The sequence below is a fragment of the Trichechus manatus genome, unplaced genomic scaffold, assembly GCF_000243295.1.
Source record: "Trichechus manatus latirostris isolate Lorelei unplaced genomic scaffold, TriManLat1.0 scaffold00037, whole genome shotgun sequence".
NCBI classification, from domain to species: domain Eukaryota; kingdom Metazoa; phylum Chordata; class Mammalia; order Sirenia; family Trichechidae; genus Trichechus; species Trichechus manatus.
In genome coordinates, this window is record NW_004443973.1 from 15735219 (window position 1) to 15756633 (window position 21415).

At 39.3% G+C, this 21415-nt stretch overlaps 1 protein-coding gene across 2 annotated transcripts in view; it reads right to left on the bottom strand.

Moving 5' to 3' along the window:
* CERS6 (ceramide synthase 6) overlaps nt 1-21415 on the bottom strand; it is a 333383-nt gene that overhangs the window by 217696 nt on the left and 94272 nt on the right. For both annotated transcript variants that reach the window (XM_023730602.1, XM_004375551.2), the window contains exon 3: nt 14768-14898. In XM_023730602.1, coding sequence (XP_023586370.1) covers nt 14768-14898 — 131 coding nt within the window. The remainder of the gene's footprint in view (nt 1-14767; nt 14899-21415) is intronic.

A 21415-nucleotide genomic window follows, 5' to 3' on the forward strand; every position in this document is an offset into this window, starting at 1 on the left:
AAAAAAAAAAGCAGGCCTGGCGATCTGCTTCCAAAAGGTCATAACCTTGAAAACCTATGGAGCAGTTCTACTCTGCACACATGGGTCTAACAACAACCACATCTCCTAACCATCATTAGCATAATAGCAGATAACATTTATTAACTGCTTTCTATGTGCAAGTACTTTATGTGTTTAGCACAACTCTATGGCCTCATTTTAAATTTGAGATAAAATTTTAATTCACATTAAATTTCAAGAAACTGAGACTCAGCAAGTTGGTACGTGGTAGAGACAGGCAGGTAGAGCCTTAGACTCCTATGCCCACTGGTGCTCTAGACTCCTATGCCCACCGGCCCCTGTGTGCTCTGACTTCTTCACCTAAGATATAAACTCTGAGTTCCACCACAAGGGCCTTATCCTCCTGTTCTGGATAGTAAAGAATTGAGGTTTCAATTTACGTGCCACTTTAAAAGCCAGAAAACCATGCTTTCACCCTAATCTCAAAGAAGTTTTTCTTCAAAGAAAGGGAAGATGAAAAAATTTAAATTACGAGTTTTAGCTCCTCCAAGAAAAGCCATCACATCAAGCTTACCAGATAATTACATCTTTAGGCATTTGGGAATTTTATAGAAATAAAGACCTGATAATCTGCACAGTGGTAATGTATACCCGAGAGTATTAAGCAAACTTAGAATGATATTATTTGACTAGGTAGGGAAATTCATTTACTTTGCCAGTCTCTAACATGCAGAAATCAGAACTGATCAAAAACAATTACTTTTCTTGAGCTCTTACTATGTGTTAGGTGCTGTCCTAGGTTCTTTACATGCATTATTTTATTTAGTCATTAAAACAACTCTATCTTGTCTATATGATTATTATCCCTGTTTTACAGATGAGGAAACTAAGGTCTAGAGGGTGAAGCAAAGAGATCATGTCATTTATCCATCGAGAGCAGAGGTCCTGTTTTTCCATCTAGCATCTGATACAGAACCCAGCTTACAGTAAATGCTCCAAAAAAAGTTTACTGAACTATGTTAAGTATTGGGAAGAAGCAGAAATACAAACACTTAAAGTCATGAAACCAGAGAAACTTTTAGCTTTTAATATACCAGATGTTTGGCCGGGATTCACATAAACACTTCAAAATTCCAGATAAAACAATGATTTATTTTTTAATTAATCAAATTTAAATGACACACCCAAGCTCAAGCTGTCTTTCAGAATTGGATTCAGTAAGCACTGAAATCAGTTCAACTTGGACACATTTCCACAACTAAAACTAATAAAAGGAGCGAAATCAGTAGATAAGAACTATCATCCCAATGAGTAATGGAAGAAAAGCCAAGAGTGTCCATTGAAAAAACATCTCAAAGACAACACTGGAGGAAATCCTGAAGAAACAGAAGAAAATTCTTGGTTACTTCTTGAGATCAGTACAGGCCTATCAACTAGTGATACAGGTGCAGCTTTAAGCCCCTCACGCCTTCTGTCGCAAAACGAGGCATGTATCACTTTCCCTATTAAGTTAGGAATTTCTCACTTGGTTTCCATTTTTCTGCAAACAGTATCCCAGTCTTCAGATCACTGGGTTGTACCTGGTATAGGCAGAATACATTCCCCTTATTCCTCTCTACCCAAGCTCCTCACCTATTCCTGTCCCCACTCACCCACAGGGAAGGAAAGGAGAACTAAAAGAAGGAAGATCAATGGTGGCTCCGAACTAAAGCTAGTTTTCACTGACGAAGAGCACCAAATATCCAGCACAACTAAGGCATTTCCATGCTTAGTGACTCTTCTAGCACCCAGTGTGGCTTAACGGTGTATGCTTTAGTATAGGATAGTCCTGCAGAATTCTATTCCAAGATGGTCACTTGGTATTCCAAATACTGTTCCTTTGCTGTTGTTTTATTAGGTGCCGTCGAGTTGATTCCAACTCACAGGGACCCTATGTACAACAGAACGAAACACTCCTGGTCCTGCACCATCCTCATGATCATTGCCATGTTTGAGCTCTTTTTTGCAGCCACTGTGTCAATTGATCTCATTGAGAGTCTTTCCTCTTTTTTGCTGACCCTCTACTTTACCAAGCATGATGTCCTTTTCTAGGGACTGTTCCCTCCTGATAACATGTTCAAAGTATGTGAGACAAAGTCTTGTCATTCTTGCTTCTAAGGAGTATTCTGGCTGTACTTCCTCCAAGGCAGATATGTTCAGTCTTCTGGCAGTCTGTGGTATATTCAATATTCTTTGCCAACACCATAATTCAAATGCATCTATTCTTGTTTGGTCTTCCTTATTCATTGCCCAGCTGTCACACACATATGAGGCAATTGAAAATACCATGGCTCGGGTCAGGCATACCTTAGCTCTCAAAGTGACATCTTTGCTTTTTAACACTTTAAACAGGTCTTTGGCAGCAGATATGCCCAATGCAATACATCGTTTGATTTCTTGACTGCTGCTTCTATGTGCATTGATTGTGGATCCAAGTAAAATGAAATCCTTGACAACTTCAATATTTTCTCTGTTTCTCATGATGCTGCTTATTGGTCCAGTTGTGAGGATTTTTGTTTTCTTTATGTTGAGGTGGAATCCATACTGAAGGCTGTAGTCTTTGATCTTCATCAGTAAGTGCTTCAAGTCCTCTTTGCTTTCAGCAAGCAAGGTTGTGTCATCTGCATACTGCAGGTTGTTAAGCAGTCTTCCTTCAAACCTGATGTCCCATTCTTCTTCATATAATCCAGATTCTTGGATTATTTGCTCAGCATACAGACTTAATAAGTATGGTGAAAGAACACAACCCTGACGCACACCTTTCCTGACTTTAAACCATGCTGCATTCCTTTGTTCTATCCAAATAACTGCCTCTTGGTATGTGTACAGGTTCCACATGAGCACAATTACCTATTCTGTAATTCCCATTCTTCATAATGTTATCCATAATGTGTTATGATCCACACAGTTGAATGCCTTTGCATAGTCAATAAAACACAGGTAAACATCTTTCTGGTATTCTCTGCTTTCATTTAAGACCCATCTGACATCAGCAATGATACCCTTTGTTCCACATCCTCTTCTGAATCCAGCTTGAATTTTCGGCAGTTCTCTGTTGATGTACTGCTGCAAGTGTTTCTGAATTATCTTCAGCAAAATTTTACCTCCATGTGACATTAATGATATTGTTTGATAATTTCCACATTCCACTGGATCATCTTTTTTTGGAATAAGCATGTATATGGATCTCTTTAGTCAGTTGGCCAGGTAGCTGTCTTCCAAATTTCTTGGCATAGATGGGTGAGCACTTCCAACCTTGCATCTGTTTGTTGAAACATCTCAATTAGTATTCTATCAATTCCTGCAGTCTTGTTTTCTGCCAGTGCCTTCAGATCAGCGTGGACTTCTTCCTGCAAAGCTACCAGTTCTTAAGCAAACGCTACCTCCTAAAATGGCTGAATGTCAACCAATTCTTAAGCAATTACTTTAAAAATTGTGATATTATCTACTCAGCCTGTACACTTCAATGCTAATTCTTTTCCCCAAATCATCATAAAATGTATTCACTAGAAGCTCTCCAGATTGACCTATTCTTAGATTTGTTTATTTCAAATTTGGTTGGCTAATCCACAAGCACTATTTATAATTTAGTGACTCCACCCTCTCCCCAGGCTGAGCTCCATGCTCCTGAAGCTCTATTCCAAATTGTTGTGCCTGTTTCCCTCCTGATCTCCGAGTATCAGGCAACAGGGATTTATTCTTTCTATCTTTAAGTTCCCCAGCCCCTGCCACATAACAGGTCTTCTGTATCCATTTGGCAAACTGAAGTGAATTAAGTCCTGTGGAGACATGATTTTTATTAATTTTCTGAAACAATCTTCATTTCAAATACGCACATCTCAGAAGTACACAAGCACACTTTTACTTTCCTGACCGCGTGTTCTGATTTTCATTTAAGGTTGAACCTTCATTGCAGAGGGCTCAGTTAATGGCATACTACTGGGCATTATGAGTCCCATATCCTGTTTTTTTGTGGGTTTTTTTTTTTCCCCTGTAAAATATGACATAGTATGTATAGCCAATAGTGAGGTAACAGTTTAATTTGGCTTTATTTCCTTTTCCTTTGGATTTTTAATTTTTATATTTTATGTGGGAGGTGGGAATAGAAAGGGGAGAGATCATCAGGCCATATTTTATGCACTATACTAAACAAATAAAGGCTGGAAGGCAGACCACATAAGGAACACAGGAAGGTACCTGCTCAAAATTATCTCTGTCATGTATCTCCCAATTAGAGATTTATTTCACTAACCTTTTTGTTTTTTTTTTTAACAAAAAAATAAAAGGTTCAAACTCAGTCATAAACTGGTATGAACAACTGAGAAGCCAGTTCCATTCTTAAACGAACCAAGCACTTGTTAATCACGGGATTTTTGTGAAAGCAGGAAAAGCAATGACATTTTAGAGTAGGAAGGCAGGTGGCCCTGGACATTTAGAGAGGAGAGCATGGGGACAAATGTCCAGGGACTCACTTTGGCAAATGAGCCTGCATCTGCCCCCTGGCTGTCTCTCCCTTATGCATTCCTTATTCCTAAACACACCATACTCTCTAAGGTGATTTCCAATCCCAGGAGTGGCCTTTGGCACCCACAGTCTTGAAAATTTAGCAGTGTCACTTCCTCCAGAAAGCCTTTCCTGCCTCCTCCTTCCCCACTTCGTCCTTCTCTAGGACTACTTGAGAGAGAATAAACTTGAACCTCCTCCAATTAAATTCAGTCCTCTAGTCCCTAGAGATTGAATCCAGTCTCTAAAGTTCAAATAATTGATTCACTCAATAGACATTTATTGGGGTCTTACAAAACACCAGGCATCTGCTGAGCTGCAGGGATGAAAAGATGAATAGGACACAGCCCCCAGACTCAAAGTGTTGACAGTTTAATAGCAGAGAGATGTAAATAGTGAAAACAGCAAGTCTACAAGAACTCCACAAAAAAAGTGCTCTAGATGCGCCAAGGAAAAAGCACCAAAATTTAATCTCAGTCTTTTACAAGATGGAGGGGAAAAGAAAAAGAGAAAGCAGGCTATGATGTCCAAATAAAATACCAAATTTCCCTCTTTTACATTTTATCTGAATGTGGTAACATGAAATATTCCTGAGCTTTCTCTAACACTATGCAGTTGCAATAGCACAAGCCCTGGATTTAGGCAAAACTGGAGTCACATCCCAAGTCTGTCATTAATGGGCTGTGTGGCTTTGGATCAGTCAATCACCCTCTCTTTGCTTTAGTTTTCTCAGAGGTAAAAAGGGGCTTGATAATACCCCATATTACACAGTTATTGTGAGAATTAAATATAAAGGCCCCAACACAGTGTCTAGGACAACCCTGGTAAATAAATCTCTTTTCTCCCCTTCTCTGCAGTCTAAGTCTCATACCAACTTTAAGTGTCCACTACATTTGCAAGAAAACCTATTATTATAAATAATACATTAGACAAAAATATTCAATTGCATTACATCTGTGGTTAAATAAAGAGAGTATAGGAGTTAGCAGAACCATGCAGAATTAAGCAATATGGCCAAGACTCATGCACTAACCTTTATATTCATTCTGTTGTTAAAGCTTGACCTACCCTGTGTGATGCTGCATTAAACACTTCATTCACAATATATCCTCAGAAGAATAGTATCATTAACTTTCCTACATAGCTGAGTTGCCAGAGAAGAGAAAATAGCTGCCTATCACTTGGCAACCGTTAAAAGGTCATATACACACAAAATAAAAAATACTGGCCATATATAACGTGATTTTCTAAAACACTTTAATTCTCTCAAATCATTACACCCTTACAGACACTATCCATAGCTTACCTTGTATTAAAAAGTGAAGTAGTTCATAATTGCCAAAAATTGGGAGCAACCAAGATGTCCTTCAATAGGTGAATGGATAAACAAACTATGATACATTCACACAATGGAGTATTATTCAGCAATAAAAAGAAATGAGCCATGGAATGATATGCAGGGACCATAAACGCATATTGCTAAGTGAAAGAAGCCTGTCTGAAAAAGCTACATACTGTATGATTCCAACTATACGACCATTTGGAAAAAGCAAAACTATCTTGACAGTGAAAAGATCAGTAGTTGTCAGGGATTGAGGGGGTGGGGGGAGGGATGACTAGGTAGAGCACAGGGCGTTTTTTAGGGCAGTAAAATTATTCTGTACAATACTATAATGGTGGACACAATTTGTCAAACCCATAGAACTGCACAACACAAAGTGTGAACCCTAATGCACACTATGGCCTTTAGTTAATAATAATGTATTAATATTGGTTCATCAACTGTAACAAATTGCCACAGGAATACAAGATGTTAATAAGAGAAGAAACAACATGCAGGAGTTTCTATACGGAAATCGTCTATACTTTCCGCACAACTTTTCTGTAATCCTACAACTATTCTAAAAATAAAGTCTATTAAGAAAAAATCAAAGTAGCCGGCCTTAACTGCTGTTACTTAAGTTTCTTAACACATGGAGGGCTCATTAGGAATTTAGATTTGCGGAGGCCTACAAATAAACCTCAAAGACTTGCTTCCCCAACAGTCACTCAGAATCTGTTCAAATCCTCCCCATTTAGGAAATGGCTGGGTACCCTGCTGCTTAGTCCAAATGCCCACCTCTACCACCATCTTACACGCAAACATTTTCACCTCTTACATTAAACCACTTGCTGTCGAATTGACTTTGACTATGCTGACTCCATGTGTGTCGGAGTAGAGCTGTGCTCCATAGGATTTTCAATGGCTGATTTTTTAGAAGTAGATCACCAGGCCTTTCTTCCAAGGCACCTGTGGGTAGACTCGAACCTCCACCCTTTGGTTAGCAATGAGCACGTTAACAGTTTGTACCATCCAATTGCATTAGTAAGTGCTGTATTCAAACATCAGGAGCTACGTTCAACGTGCCAACTTTCAAGGCAATCACAGTCAAATTAGTAATGGTGGAGGTTTCTTTTAAACGTCCTGTCTGCCCCTTGCAGAGAGATGTGGCCTCATGAACTAATCACAAAACAGCAAGAGCCAGGAGGAAATCAAACACTGTGACTCCATGCAGAAGGTCCCTGCCCTGTGACAGCGGGAGGTGAGTGCAAAGGAGGAAAGAAGGGAAAACTAAAGGAGAGTGAGAGAGGGCAAGAAAGACTGGGTTTCCAAGAGGAAGCAACAAAGTATTTTCTTCTCAACAATTTAAACTATAGTTCTCTTGATGGCAAGTTAAGGTACAAGGCCCAGAACAACCCATGACTGGGACAAAAAGGAAATACCAAAAAAAATCAAATTCGTTGCCCTCAAGTGGATTCCAACTCATAGCCACCCTATAGGACAGAGTAGAACTGTCCCACAGGGTTTCCAAGCGGTAGCTGGTAGATTCGAACTGCCAACCTTTTGGTTAGCAGCCTCAGCTCTTAACCACTGCATCACCAGAGCTCCAGAAAATAAGGAAGGAGCCCTTGAAAGGAGACATTTTACTTCAGCGTTACAGGTTATGTTCCCTAACCAAGGTATTAAACAACTTTAATAACAAGCAGAATCAATTGCCTCTGTGAGTCCCATAAGATCAGAAACTGTTGCCTGCTCAACTTTGCAACCCAGGTGAAAGAAAACCAAGCACATGACACGCTGTTGCTGTTGTTGGTGTCGTTGAGTCCGTTCCGACTCATAGTGACCCTACAGGACAGAGGAAAACTGCCCGATAGGGTTTCCAAACAGCTGATGGTGGATTTGAACTGCCAACTTTTTTGGTTAGCAGCCGAGCTCTTAACTACTGTGCCAATACTCCCTCTCAATTCAATCCCAAGAATGACCCAATAAATAGGAAGTATTATTTTATTTCCCTTTTGCAGACTCCCACGCTTGAATTGCTCTCAAAATCAACTGCCTCCAGAGTCCCTAGCCCTTTACCTGCACGGAAGACGTAACCAATAAATGTTACACTTAACAGCAAACTACTGTACCTAGAAGCCCTGTTGACCTTCAGAGTAAGGCTGAAGGAACTGTCCTGGCCCTACTAGAGGTGGCTTTACGAAAGCAACACCACTGGGCATCAGGCTTTGTTCCTCTCTCCACCCTGGCAGAGGCAAGCTGTGTCCTCCTCAGAATCACCCGGGCACATTTTAAATCTCCATGGTTCAAAGATATTCTCTGTGTGTTCTGACATTTCTCATGTGGTGTTTCAAAAGCCTTGGCTTCTACAGGCACAGCAGGCATCACTCCCTGCTGAAGTAGTACACCCTTTCTCATCCACTTCTGTGCTGCTATGCAGCAGCAAGCCAAAGGCTCTGCAGCTCTGAGCTCAGTCTGGTTTTGTATCCTTTTCTTGTGTATAAGCAAAGACCAATTTGATAACCCAGTGAATCCACATGGCTTCTGTCTTCTTGGGGTTCCACAGAATAAAAGAGCTTCATTCTAAACTGAGAACCTGCTCTGCTTACATCGCCTTGGATCTCTCCTCTCAAAATGACAAATACCAGAGCCACTCTAGTAGCTAAGTAGTGTGCTTGTCACTCTGAGGGTGCCCAAAAGCACTGCCAGTACTAGGCTGTGACAGACTAAGCGCTATTTGCTGCTGCTAGTGTTAACCAACATAATAACAGACCATGAGATGCTGCTGAAGGAAGCTAACCTTCACTATTCTATTACTATGTGCAAAGCAGCTATCTAAACACCATATATATATTAATTCATTTAGTTTTCACAACAACCCCAAAAGGTAGGCACTATTAATATGCTCATTTTAGAAATAAAGAAACTAAAGCTTAGGGTAGTCAAACAACTCTCCCAAGTACCCCACAGGTTTTTATTACAGGAAAGACTCGAACTTGGCTTGCCTGTTTCACAGCTCACTCCTTAACTAGGACACTATACTGTCAGCTAGCGCTAAAATACTTTTTTATCATGTAAACATGAATTTGTGAGTGTGTTCCAAGGTGACTGTAACATGCATTTGGTGTTTGCTTGCATTCTCAGTTGTCTTAGGCTGGGTTCTCTAGAGAAGCAAAACCAGTGAAGCGTATAAATATATAAATATAGAAAGAGATTTATATCAAGGAAATGGCTCACGAAGTTGTAGAGGCTGCAAAATCCCAAGTTCGTGGGTCAGGCTGGAGGCTTCTCCTGATGCATGCAGCTGCAGGGGCTGGCGAACCCAAGATAAGTAGGTCAGACAGCAGGCCTCTGGCTCACAGGCTGTGGAGGCCAACGAATCCCAAGATTGGCACGTAAGTTGCTAGCTCGAGTCCCAAGAACTGGAGGTGAGATGAACAGGAGCCAGCTGCAGGATCCAGAGTGAGCAAAAGCCAGCGAGTTTGGCCAGAAAGTCCACCTATATTGGATGCAGGCCACATCCCCAAGGAAATTCCCTTTCAACTGACTGGCTGCTCATAACAGATCTCATCACTGAAGTGATTACATTATATCAGATCTCATTATGGAAGTGATTACATCATTACATAGTTGCCAAACTACATCATAACTGCCAAACCACTGAGAATCATGGTCCAGAGAAGTTGACACACAACCTTACCCAGAGTGAATGCAGAAAATCACACCCAGCTAACCCAAGTCACATAGGAATACGCAAGATGCACACATGAACCCCTCAAGCATCCACCGGCTGCAGTTCACTGCATACTAACGAGCGATACCTAACTCCATCTTGTGTTAGAATTCTCCCTCCTTCCACCCCTTCACAGCAACTCACAAGCTGCAACCCCTTCTGAAGTCCACTTCCACAAGCAAACCTCAGTTCTTTTTTAAGGTAAAGTGCCACTTCTTTTTTTTGTAGTATTTGCATGAGTTCACTTGCCACAGATGGTAAGAGGGGAAACGGTTTTAAAAGCTTACTGAGAAAAGAGTAGACTGTCCACAGGTTCTATCTAATTCATCAATCTTCAGAATTTCTGTAGTAAAAGTGATACTGTCTTGAGAATATTAACAGCTTCAAAGAGTGTGTGGTTGAGCTAAATGATGCTGCACTCCATCCAGGTACCATATCTCAGAAATATTAGAGATAGGCATCTTGTGTTGTTAGCTGCCATGGAGTCGGCCCCCAACTCATGGTGACCCCATGCACAACAAGATCAGACCATTATGATCCATAGTGTTTTCACTGGCTGATTTTCAGAAGTAGATCACCAGGCATCTCCTAGTCCATCTTAGTCTGGGAGCTCCACTGCACCACAGCAACACACAAGTTTTCTCTGATAGACAGGTGGTGGCCGTGCCTGAGGTGCACTGGCTGGGAATCAAACCCAGGTCTTCAGCATGGAAAGCGAGATTTCAACCAGTGAATCACCACAACAACTACAGAACTATTCTAGTGTTTCTATTATATGACTAAACTCTGAGCAATAGATGACTGTACCTGGCTCTGTGAGACTACATTCTTTTTCTCAAAACTCAGAAAGAACCACTAATACTATCGTAACCCTAAAGCAGGGTTTGGCAAACTATAGTTTGCCGGCCAAATGCAGTCCATCATCTGTTTTTGTATGGCACATGAGTTAAAAATGGTTTCTAAATATTTAAATGGTTGAAAAAGTTTTTTAAAGAATAATATGTTGCGGCATGTGAAAATTATATGAAATTCAAATTTCAGTATTCACAAATAAGGTGTTACTGGAACACAGACATGCTTATTTGTCTATGGCTGCTTTTGTGCTTCAATGGCAGAGCTGAGTAGCTGTGACAGACACTATATAGCCTGCAAAGCCTAAAACATTTACCTTCTGGTCCTTTAAAAGAAAAAGTTTGTCAACCCCTGCCCTAATGTGAAAACTGACCCGAATACAACTCACAGATTTAAGAACTGTTTAAGAGTCTTGAACACTACGACCCTCACTGACTCGACCAAATTTGAGCAATAACTAGGGCTATAATTGTGTACTTTGGATGACAAAAGTTTTTCAACAATTCCAGGGACTGTTTTGTATTAAGGGGCAAACCACCACCATCATCACAACAGCAACAAAACAGCTCAAATGTGTACGTTTGAAGAATTAAGAAGCTGTTCTTCACTTTTACAACTCATTCTTTTTTTCTAAACCTCAGGGTCAGCATATGCATATTACTTCTCTCTTATTTTTCCCTTCAAACACTGTATCAATCTTCAGGAGAATTTTAGTAGTAAGCTTTGTAAATCATGCTCGTTACGTGATATGTTGAAGAAAATAATCAAAACTGAATTTTTTTTTAGCAAACTTTGTCCATCACCAGCTTATGAATGCGTGGAAGATTCTAAAGTACTTGCCAAATGTGAGTTAACTGTTCTGCAAACAGGTGTCTGGGTCAAGAAAAAAATTTCATCAGATAAAAGACTGATCTGAAATAGAGGGATTTAAGAGACTCAACTCGTTTCCTGTGCAATCCCTGCCCTCCGTCTTTCCCTGGTGATGCCGTGGTTAAGTGTTTGGCTGCTAACCAAAAGGTCAGCAGTTCGAACCCACCAGCCACTCTTTGGAAACCCTGTGGCGCGGTTCTTCTCTGTCCTATAGGCTCTTGAGTCAGAATCAACTCGATGGCAACGGGTTTTTACTTTCTAGCTGAGGTCACATGACAGCATTGCTGACTTGTCCAAGTAAGAACAGCTATTTGGAGTCACAGTGACCAAATTGGTAGAATGAGGGGAAGTGGATAAACCACTCACTTCTCATTCTTGAATTATCCTTAGTTCAATGGAATCACAGATCAAGAAAATCAAAAGGCTGCTTTGCAGAAATAAAGTCACAATTTCAAAAGAGGTTCCCAGATTTTTGGCAAGACTGCTGCCACTAGAGAGAAGCACCCAAACATGGCAGCACTTGGGGGTAGTTTTTAATCAGCATTAACTCTAAAATGGAACTCCTGAAGAAAGAGGATCCAGCCCTTATTTTACACATAGTCTCCATAACTTCAGCACAGTATGTCACAAACTTCAATTCAAATAAATTAGTAGTAATCTGTCAAGTGTGACTATTCCTTGCCCTATATTTTCAGGTTATCGTGTGGGAGATTTATCTTTCCAGTCAACCGGAGATAGCTTAAATTAAAGCCATATATAATATTTACTCCCAGACGTGTGCTATTAAATGTACTGAACAATACTCAAAAATGATGGGCAAAGGTAGGGCACAAATAAGAGAGAAGCCATATATTCTGACATCTTATTTCTGCCTCTTCCCGTTTCTCCCTGAATGATAAAAACATACAACTCTGATACCATTGTCAGAAGAGGATGACAAATTTCAGCAGCCTAAAAGAATGATGCCCACCCAGCACCAGTTTCCATTTTGAATCAGTTCCTCCTAAAATGTCTCACATGAAATCTCTTTTTACAAATTCTTTACTCCTTCATGAAAATCTCTATTTCTATTGCCAGTAAGGATTTAAATGTGTCTGGAAGAATATTCATCAACACTGACAGATCTAAGAATGACTGACATCCAGAAAAAGGAAAAAAAAAAAAAAGTCAACATTTCAGCATATTACTCACTGAACAACTTCTTCTACTAAGTCCATCTGCATTAAATGAGTGTGCCAAAAACTGGACGTGCCAGCAGATGCGTACAAACACTGTTTGGTGCTATTCTACACTACTGAAAAATGAAATGCCAGTCCCTAATAGAATTCCATATTTTCTAAAATGGTAACTTATATAAAGGAAAAACTATAGATTCTTTACATTTAGGACCTAGAGCTATGAGCCCCAGATTTGTGTTCTCTTGGTTTCTAATTTGATTTTTCATATTTTTGAAGAGCAATTATCTATTTTAATAGATTAGTGTTTCTTAAGCAAGGATGTATGTCACAATCACTTGGAGGACTTCTACCAAGATACACATGTCCAGACTCCACTTGATTCACCTTACTAAATCAGATTACCTAGGGTGGGCCCCAGGTATGTGTATTTTGAAAATCATGCCAGGTGATTATAAGGTGCATCTCTAGTTCAAAATAACTGTTCCAGATTAATGTTTATATTAATAGAAAAATAGCTATGACACACATATGTACGTATATAGATCACTATAATTCTGCTTTATTCCTTACACTGTTATCTATGTGTTCTCCTTTTACATTCCATTGTTTTCTCTGAATCTGTCTTTGAAATTGTCTAGGAGCTTTCCATAGTCAGATAATCTTCCTAGATAAGTTTTACGCTAAGTAAATATGTGTTAGGTACTCTTCATTTGTGGGGCAAGGGGCCAACTCAGATCAGCAAATCTTTCCAAAACAATGCCAATCTAACATTCAGTCATTTAACAAATATTTATTCAGCATAGTCTGTATGTGGTGTGAAAGGCTGAGAAGAGTTCAAGAAGAACAAGACAGGGCCCTACTGCTCTCAAGAAGAATTTATAATATAATTAAGGTGAACATATATAGACACATAGCACCTTGGTATTTGAGAGAACTTGGTGTAGACTCAATATAGTATAGAAGGCGCTAGCATCGAGTTTCTGAAGAAGTTAGTTGGAGGAGGGGAGGATGACATGAAGTTAAGTACGTGCGTATGCGCTCAGACCCAACACAGATGGAGTCCAGGCCCTTTGTATATGTGGCAGGGCGAGGCCAGGAAGCAATTCCTGGTTTTGATCAGGAGCCCAGATGCATAAATTCTTCCATAAACTGCCACTAACTTCAGTTATGGGAAGGGCTTTGTGGATTATATCTACTAGGTTGTATTTCCAGGTTTTATAAATATTCTGACCTCCTGGGGACCCTATTTATGCTTCCACATTTACTCAGCCCTAGGAATTAACAATATTAATTCTACCTCTCGATCATTTCTTCTGTAACGTTAGGTTTCCCTCTAAGCCTTAAATTGCCATTGCTAAAAGTCTTCTGGAATAATTGAAAGTCAAACCTAAAACTGTAACTCCAACCCCAAATAGAAAGGACCTGAAATTAAGGGAGCCACATTGACAGCACTATAGCTTAACTGATCAGGTATCAGAACAAAGTTCCTAAAGCAAAGAACTGTTAGACTAAGAAACAGTCGTATCACAAGAATAAAGAGCAAATGGGGTTACTACACTTGAGGCAGAATCTTTCCTTTGTTGGGAATGTGCTGAATGCTTTAATATTTCTTCCTCTGACTTTCCTATGGATAAATGCATTAAGCATCACCACCTCAAAATATCACTGTGCTAGAAGCATTCTCTGTGGATTCTTTTTTTCTTTCTTAACAGCTTTATTGATATATAATTTGCATACCATAAAGTGCACATTTTAGAAATGGAATAGACTTTTATTCCATCCTCCACCTTGAAGCAGTGCTTCATTAAACTCACACAAGGATATAGTGTAGACATTTCTTAACATCTCCACGAAAACAGGACATCATCATGACCCTCTGATAATATATCCTTGTATTTTATTTTTTATCAGAGGGAAGAACATGTTGATTAAGTCCCTTCTATTAAAATTTAAATTATAGGAGTCTATAACAGTAATGGACTTTAATGCTATATTTCAAAATGGCTGGTTGAAAATATCATCAGAGGCCCTGGTAGCCTGCTTACTTTGTGGGAATCCCATTAGGAAGGGGTACTTCACTTAATGCATCCAAACCAAAAATCACAAATTCTTACAAACTGTCTCCCCAGTTCTTCCTGGACTATTTTCTCCACAAGATGACTTGCTTTTTAGGAGCTGTTGGAGCCTGCACAGATCTGTTCTTTTTCACCTCAGGGATGGCGTGAGTACTTAGTTAGGTTTTTCTTTCAAAAAAAAAAAACAGCAACTTACATGCTTTCACAGAACCTCGTCAGTGTGCTTGGCTTTTCCTGGTTGCGTCTTTGTTGAAACCAGCGCTGAATACTGCGAACATCCCAGTCCAGCTGCTTGGAGAGGCCTTCCAATCTCTTTTCATCAGGATGCTATGAAACAAGGTACCAGCAGATTTATTTTCAATCCATTTTCATCTTCCCCATAAACAGATCTCCTCTCATCTATGTTTGAGATATTTTCCCCCTATATTACGGCTCAGTGGTAGAATTCTCACCTTCCACGCAGGAGACCAGGTTCGATTTCCAGTCAACACACCTCAAGCACAGCCCCACCCATCTGTCAGTGGAGGCTTGCATGCTGCTATGATGCTGAACAGGTTTCAGTGGAGCTTCTGGACTAGGAAAAAAGGCCTGGCTATCTACTTCCAAAAAATCAGCCAGTGAAAATCCTCTGGATTACAACAGTATGATCCCATTATGCACACGGTCACCATGAGTCAGGGGCAATTCGACAACAGCTAACAACAACACTGAATGACTGTATTTACCAGTGAGGACCTACCTACCTAGGCCTTCCAGTAGCAACATGAGCATAAATAACCTCTTAGAAAAGTAATTTGTTATGAAATAACATTGAAAAATATGAATCTCACTCTAATTCTTGCATTTCTTCTCACCAGTAACGTACTTCCTAAGGGACAAGGAAAATTTGATGGAGCAGCAAACCGGTCAAGTCAGCCTCATCAGCCTGAATTTCACTGGTGAAGGCGAATTTGCAAAGAGGCATCATCCAAATATTTCTCTTCCTCAGGAAAAATGCTATACCTAACTGTCACATACCAGGATAACACAGAACAGATGAAAAGCACGGAAAAATCCCAAGATACCTCACTTTAGCCTAAGGTACCAGGCACAAACGGTTAAGTGTCTGTGGGAGAAAGACCTGGTAATCTGCTTCCGTAAAGAGTACAGCCAAGAAAACCCTATGCGACAGTTCTACTCTGACATATGGGGTCGCTATGAGTTGAAATAGACTCAGCAGAACCTAATAACAACAACAACCAGTTCCTCTACAAAACATGTTTTCTCTTCTCCTTTTTCATGCTCTGTCCCTCATTTTTCACTCATTCCTTTTCTTGGTCATTTCTTTTGATTAAATCCCTCATTAAACCTCTTACTAAGACTATGCGTTATTTGGAGAACAAGTGGAAAGAAAACTGTTCTGAGACAACAGGTGTGGGTTCAATTCCTCACTCCATTGATCTCTCTGAGCCTCAGTTTCCTCATCTGTAAAAAAGGGTTATTTATTTATCCACCTAAATGGGACTGTAGTGAGGTCCAAGTGTGAAAATGCACGTTAAAACACAAAATCCCTCCCCTCTCTTCAATATCTCAGCATTCTGCCAACAGTCACGCGGGGGTGACCCGCCACAACTAAACTAAGCCAAGTGAGTTCTATTCCATTATTTAGTCTACATTTGCTTTAATATTAGTGAGATATTAATAATCAGGGAAAATAATCAAAAAGAGGGTGGGGAAAAGCCAGCCTGGCCAGTCTTCAAGTTATAAGAGTGGACTGCACATACAACACCTTTCTAAATGCATCTCAGGCAGTTCAAGGGGTCAGACATCCAGGAAACACGGCAAACGTCCTGAATGTTAAAACTAAGGGTGCAAAATGCGCTGACCTTGTGTCTATAAAATTTATTTGCCGACTTTCAGTAGGGCATGTACTTTTGAGTTATTCTTTATTTTAGAAGTAATAATGCCATCTACTATTCTCCTTTCATGTCTCTCTTAATCAAAAATATGGAACAGAAAGAAAAAAACTCACCGCCTACAATATACTGTGGCCATACCGTTTTCCTAAAAGAATTCATTTTTAATTTTATTTTCTAGGTATACTGACATATAAAACATACATGGTTCACAAAGCAAAAATCATCCAAAGTTTCAACTTCTAATTGTGTTCCTACTCTCTCACTTCCTACTCTCCCCTTCCCACCAGGTAACCATGGGGATTAAACAAATTTCTTTCCAGAGATATTTATACAAATATAAGGAATTTTAATATTAATGCAATATCTTCCTTATCACGCAAACGGTTGCAGACTACATACATTGTTCTGGACTTTGAGTTTTTCACTTCACAACGTCCTCATTCTTTTGCACAACTGTAGGGATACGCCATATTTACTTATCCACTCCCCATCAATAGATATTTAGGTAGTTTCTAAACTTCCACTATTACACTGTATGCAATGCTAGATAGTAACCTTGTCATAGGTCATTTTGCACAGGTATATCTGTGGGATAAATTCCTGGCAGTTTACGTACTTGTAATTTATTCAGATATTAAAAAAAACTCATTACTGATTGTTACCAATTTATACTCTCATAAGCAATACTGCCCATTTCCTAAAGCCTCACCAACCAAGTATATTAGCAGATTTTTTACTTTTTTTCCCTATCTGATATACAAAATGTACTATCTGTAGTTTTAATCGGTATTTTCCTTTTATGAGAAAAGCACCTTTTCATGTGTTTTAAAAACCATCTATATTTCTTTTGTGAACAGTCTGCTCATATCTGTTGCCGGTATTTTTTTATTTGTTGGTATTTTCTTTATTGATTTGCAGGATTTCTTCATTTATTAGAGTGATTAAATCTTTGCCTGTCATAAATAACTTATTTTTTCCTAGTGTGTTATTTATTTAGAATTTGCTGATGGAGTTTTTTATTTGGTTTTTACTTGCATTAAGTTTTTAAAAATATGTATTTGAATTTATCAATTTTTTCTGCTACAGCTTCTGAATTTACGGTCATAATTAGAAATGCCTTCACTACCCCAGAATGTTCAAAAAAATTCTCCCTTATTTTCTTCTAATACATTACAGGTTTTAATTTTTACATTCAAATCTTTAGTGCATTTAGAATATATTCTGGTGAACAGTGTGAAGTATGAATCTAACTTAATTTGCTTCTAGATGACTACCCAGATATCCCAATTACCATCAATCTTTTCCCCGTTGAGAAAACAAGTCTGTTCTTCCACTGGTTTATTATTCATGTGCTAGTACCATACAGTGACAATTATCGTGACTTCAAACCACATCTTAATACCTGGAACAGCTAGTTGAAGATCTTCTTTTTCAAAGTTTTCCCAGAAACCCTTATTTTTCTATACGAACTTTATTTTATATAAATATATATATATTTTATTGTACTTTAGATGAAGGTTTACAGAACAAATAGTTTCTCATTAAAAACAGTCAGTACATATGTTGTTTTACGACATTGGTTAACAACCCCACGACACATCAACACTCTCCCTTCTCAAACTTGGGGGACTTTTTTTTTTTTTTCGGTGAAAATATACATAGCCAAAGTTACACCATTTCAAAAGTTTCTACATGTACAATTCAGTGACATCAATTACATTCTTCCAGTTGTGCTGCTATTCTCACTATCCTTTTCCAAATTATTCCATCACCATTATCTTCAACTCACTGTCCCCTCGGCTTCACATCAAACCTTTTGAGTTGCTGTTGTCAATTTGATCTCACAATTTTGTTTTTTTTTTTGGTACTTCAGATGAGGGTTTGCAGAACAAATAGTTTCTCATTAAACAGTTAAAACACATATTGCCCTATGACAATGGTTAAAAATCCCACAACATGTCAACACTGTCTCTTCGCAACCTTCGGTTCCCCTATTACTAGCTTTCTTGTCCCCTCCTGCCTACTAGTCCTTGACCTTGGACTGCTGTGCCTCATTAGTCCCGTTTTGTTTTATGAGGCTGTCCAATCCCTGGCTGAACAGTGAACTTTGGGAGTGACTTCACCACTGAGCTAAAACGGTGTCCGGGGGCCATACTTTCGGGGTTTCTCCAGTCTGTCAGGCCAGTAAATCTGGTCTTTTTTTGTGTGTTAGAATTTTGTTCTACATCCTTTCCAGCTCTGTCCAGGACCCTATATTGTGATCCTGGTCAGAGCAGTCAGTGGTAGCCGGGCACCACCTAGCTGTACTAGGCTCAGTCTGGTGGACACTGTGGTAGCTGTGGTCCATTAGTCCTTTGGACTAATCTTTTCCTTGTATCCTGTTCTCTTCATTCTCCCTTGCTCCCAAAGGGGTGAGATCACTGGAGTATCACTGGCTGCTCACAGGCTTTTAAGACCCGACACAACTCATCAAGGTAGAATGTAGAGCATTGTCTTTATAAACTGTGTTATGCCAATTGAGCTAGATGTTCCCCAAGACCATGGTCCCCACCGTCCCCTGCTCAGCAATTCAGTCCCTCAGGGAGTTTGGATGTGTCTATGGAGCTTCCATGGCCTTTCCTTGTATGAGCTGTGCTGGCTTCCAAAGTATTGTGTACTGTCTTACCCTTCACCAAAGTTACCACTTATCTACTGTATATTTAGTCCCACCCCCCACCCCTCTCATCCCTGGTAACCAACAGAGATTGTTTCTTTTTGTGGGCAAACTTTTAACTGAGTTTTTACAGTAGAGGTCTCATACAATATTTGTCCTTTTGTGACTGACTTATTTCACTCAGCATAATGTCCTCCAGTTTCATCAGTGTTATGAGATGCTTCACAGATTCATCATTGTTCTTTATCATTGCATAATACTCCATAGGGTGAATGAACCATAGTTTGTTTATCCATTCATTTGTTGAGGGGCATCTAGGTTGTTGCCATTTTTTGCTATTGTGAACAGTGCTGCAATGAATATGGGTGTGCATATGTCTATTCATGTGACGGCTCTTGTTTCTCTAGGATATATTCCTAGGAGTGGGATTGCTGGATCGGATGGTATTTCTATTTCTAGCTTTCTAAGGAAGCGTCACATCATTTTCCAAAATGGTTGTATCATTTTGCATTCCCATCAACAGTGCATAAGAGTTCCAATCTCCCTGCAGCCTCTTCAACATTTGTTATCGTCTGTTTTTTTGATTCATACCAGTAATGTCGGGGTGAGATGGTCTCTCATTGTGATTTTAATTTGCATTTCTCTAATAGCTAGTGATTGCAAGCATTTCCTCGCGTGTCTGTTGGCCACTTGAATGTCTTCTTTGGTGAAGTGTCTGTTCATTTCCTTTGCCCATTTTTTAATAGGATTATTTGTCTTTTTGTTGTAGAGGTGTTGGATTTTCTTACAGATTTTAGAGATTAGACCTTTGTCTGATTTGTAATGTCCAAAAATTTTTTCCCAGTCTGTAGGTTCTCTTTTTACTCTTTTGGCGAAGTCTTTTGATGAGCATAAGTGTTTCATTTTTAGAAGACCCCAGTAATCTAGCTTATCTTCTTGGGTTTGTGCATTGTTAGTTATGGTTTCTATCCTGTTAACGCTGTGCGTTAGGGCCTCTAGCGTTGATCCTATTTTTTCTTCTAGGAACTTTATAGTTTTTGGCTTTATATTTAGGTCTTTGATACAAATTGAATTAGTTTTTGTGTATAGTGTGAGGTATGGGTCCTGTTTCGTTTTTTTGCAGATGGATAACCAGTTTTGCCAGCAACATTTGTTAAAAAGACTGTCTTTTCCCCATCTGAGGAACTTTGGGCCCTTGTCGAAGATCAGGTGACCACAGATGGATGGATTTACCTCTGGGTTCTCAATTCTGTTCCATTGGTCAATGCATCTGTTTTTGTACCAGTACCAGGCTGTTTTGACTACTGTAGCTGTATAGTACGTTCTGAGGTCAGGTAGTGCGAGTCCTCCTACTTTATTCTTCTTCTTCAATAGTGCTTTACTTACCCAGGGCGTCTTCCCTTTCCATATAAAGTTAATGATTAGTTTTTCCATCTCTTTAAAGAATGTTGTTGGTATTTGGACCGGGATTGCATTGTATTTGTAAATTGCTTTGGGTGGAACTGCCATTTTCACTATGTTGAGTCTACCTATCCATGAGCATGGGATGTTTTTCCATTTATGTAGATCCCTTTGGGTTTCTTGCAGTAACGTTTTGTAGTTTTCTTTGTATAGGTCTTTTACATCCCTGATTAGATTTATTCCTAAGTATTTTATTTTTTTAGGGGCTACTGTAAATGGTATTGCTTTCCTGATTTCCTTTTCATCATTCTCTTTATTTATGTATAGGAATCCAATGGATTTTTATATGTTTTTCTTGTATCCTGCTACTCTGCTGAATCTTTCTATTAGTTCTAGTAGTTTTCTGGTGAAGTCTTTAGGGTTTTCTTTGTATAGTATCATATCATCCACAAACAGGGACAGTTTAACTTCTTCATTACAAATTTGGATGCCCTTTATTTCATTTTCTTGCCTTATTGCTCTAGCTAGGGCTTCCACCACAATTCAATACAAGGGGAGATCAAGTGCATCCTTGTCTTGAGTTCATGTTCTCAAGGTGAATGTTTTCAGCCTCTCTCCATTAAGAATGATGTTGGCCATTGGTTTTGCATAGATGCCCTTTATTATGCTGAGAAATTTCCCTTCTATACCTACTTTATTGAGAGTTTTTATCAGCAATGGGTGTTGGACTTTGTTGAATGCCTTTTCTGCATCAATTGAGAGATCATGTGATTTCTTTCTTTCCTTTTATTTACGTGGTGGATTATGTTGATTGATTTTCTAATGCTGAACCATCCTTGCATAGCTGGTATAAATCCTACTTGGTCGTGGTGTATTATTTTTTTGATATGAT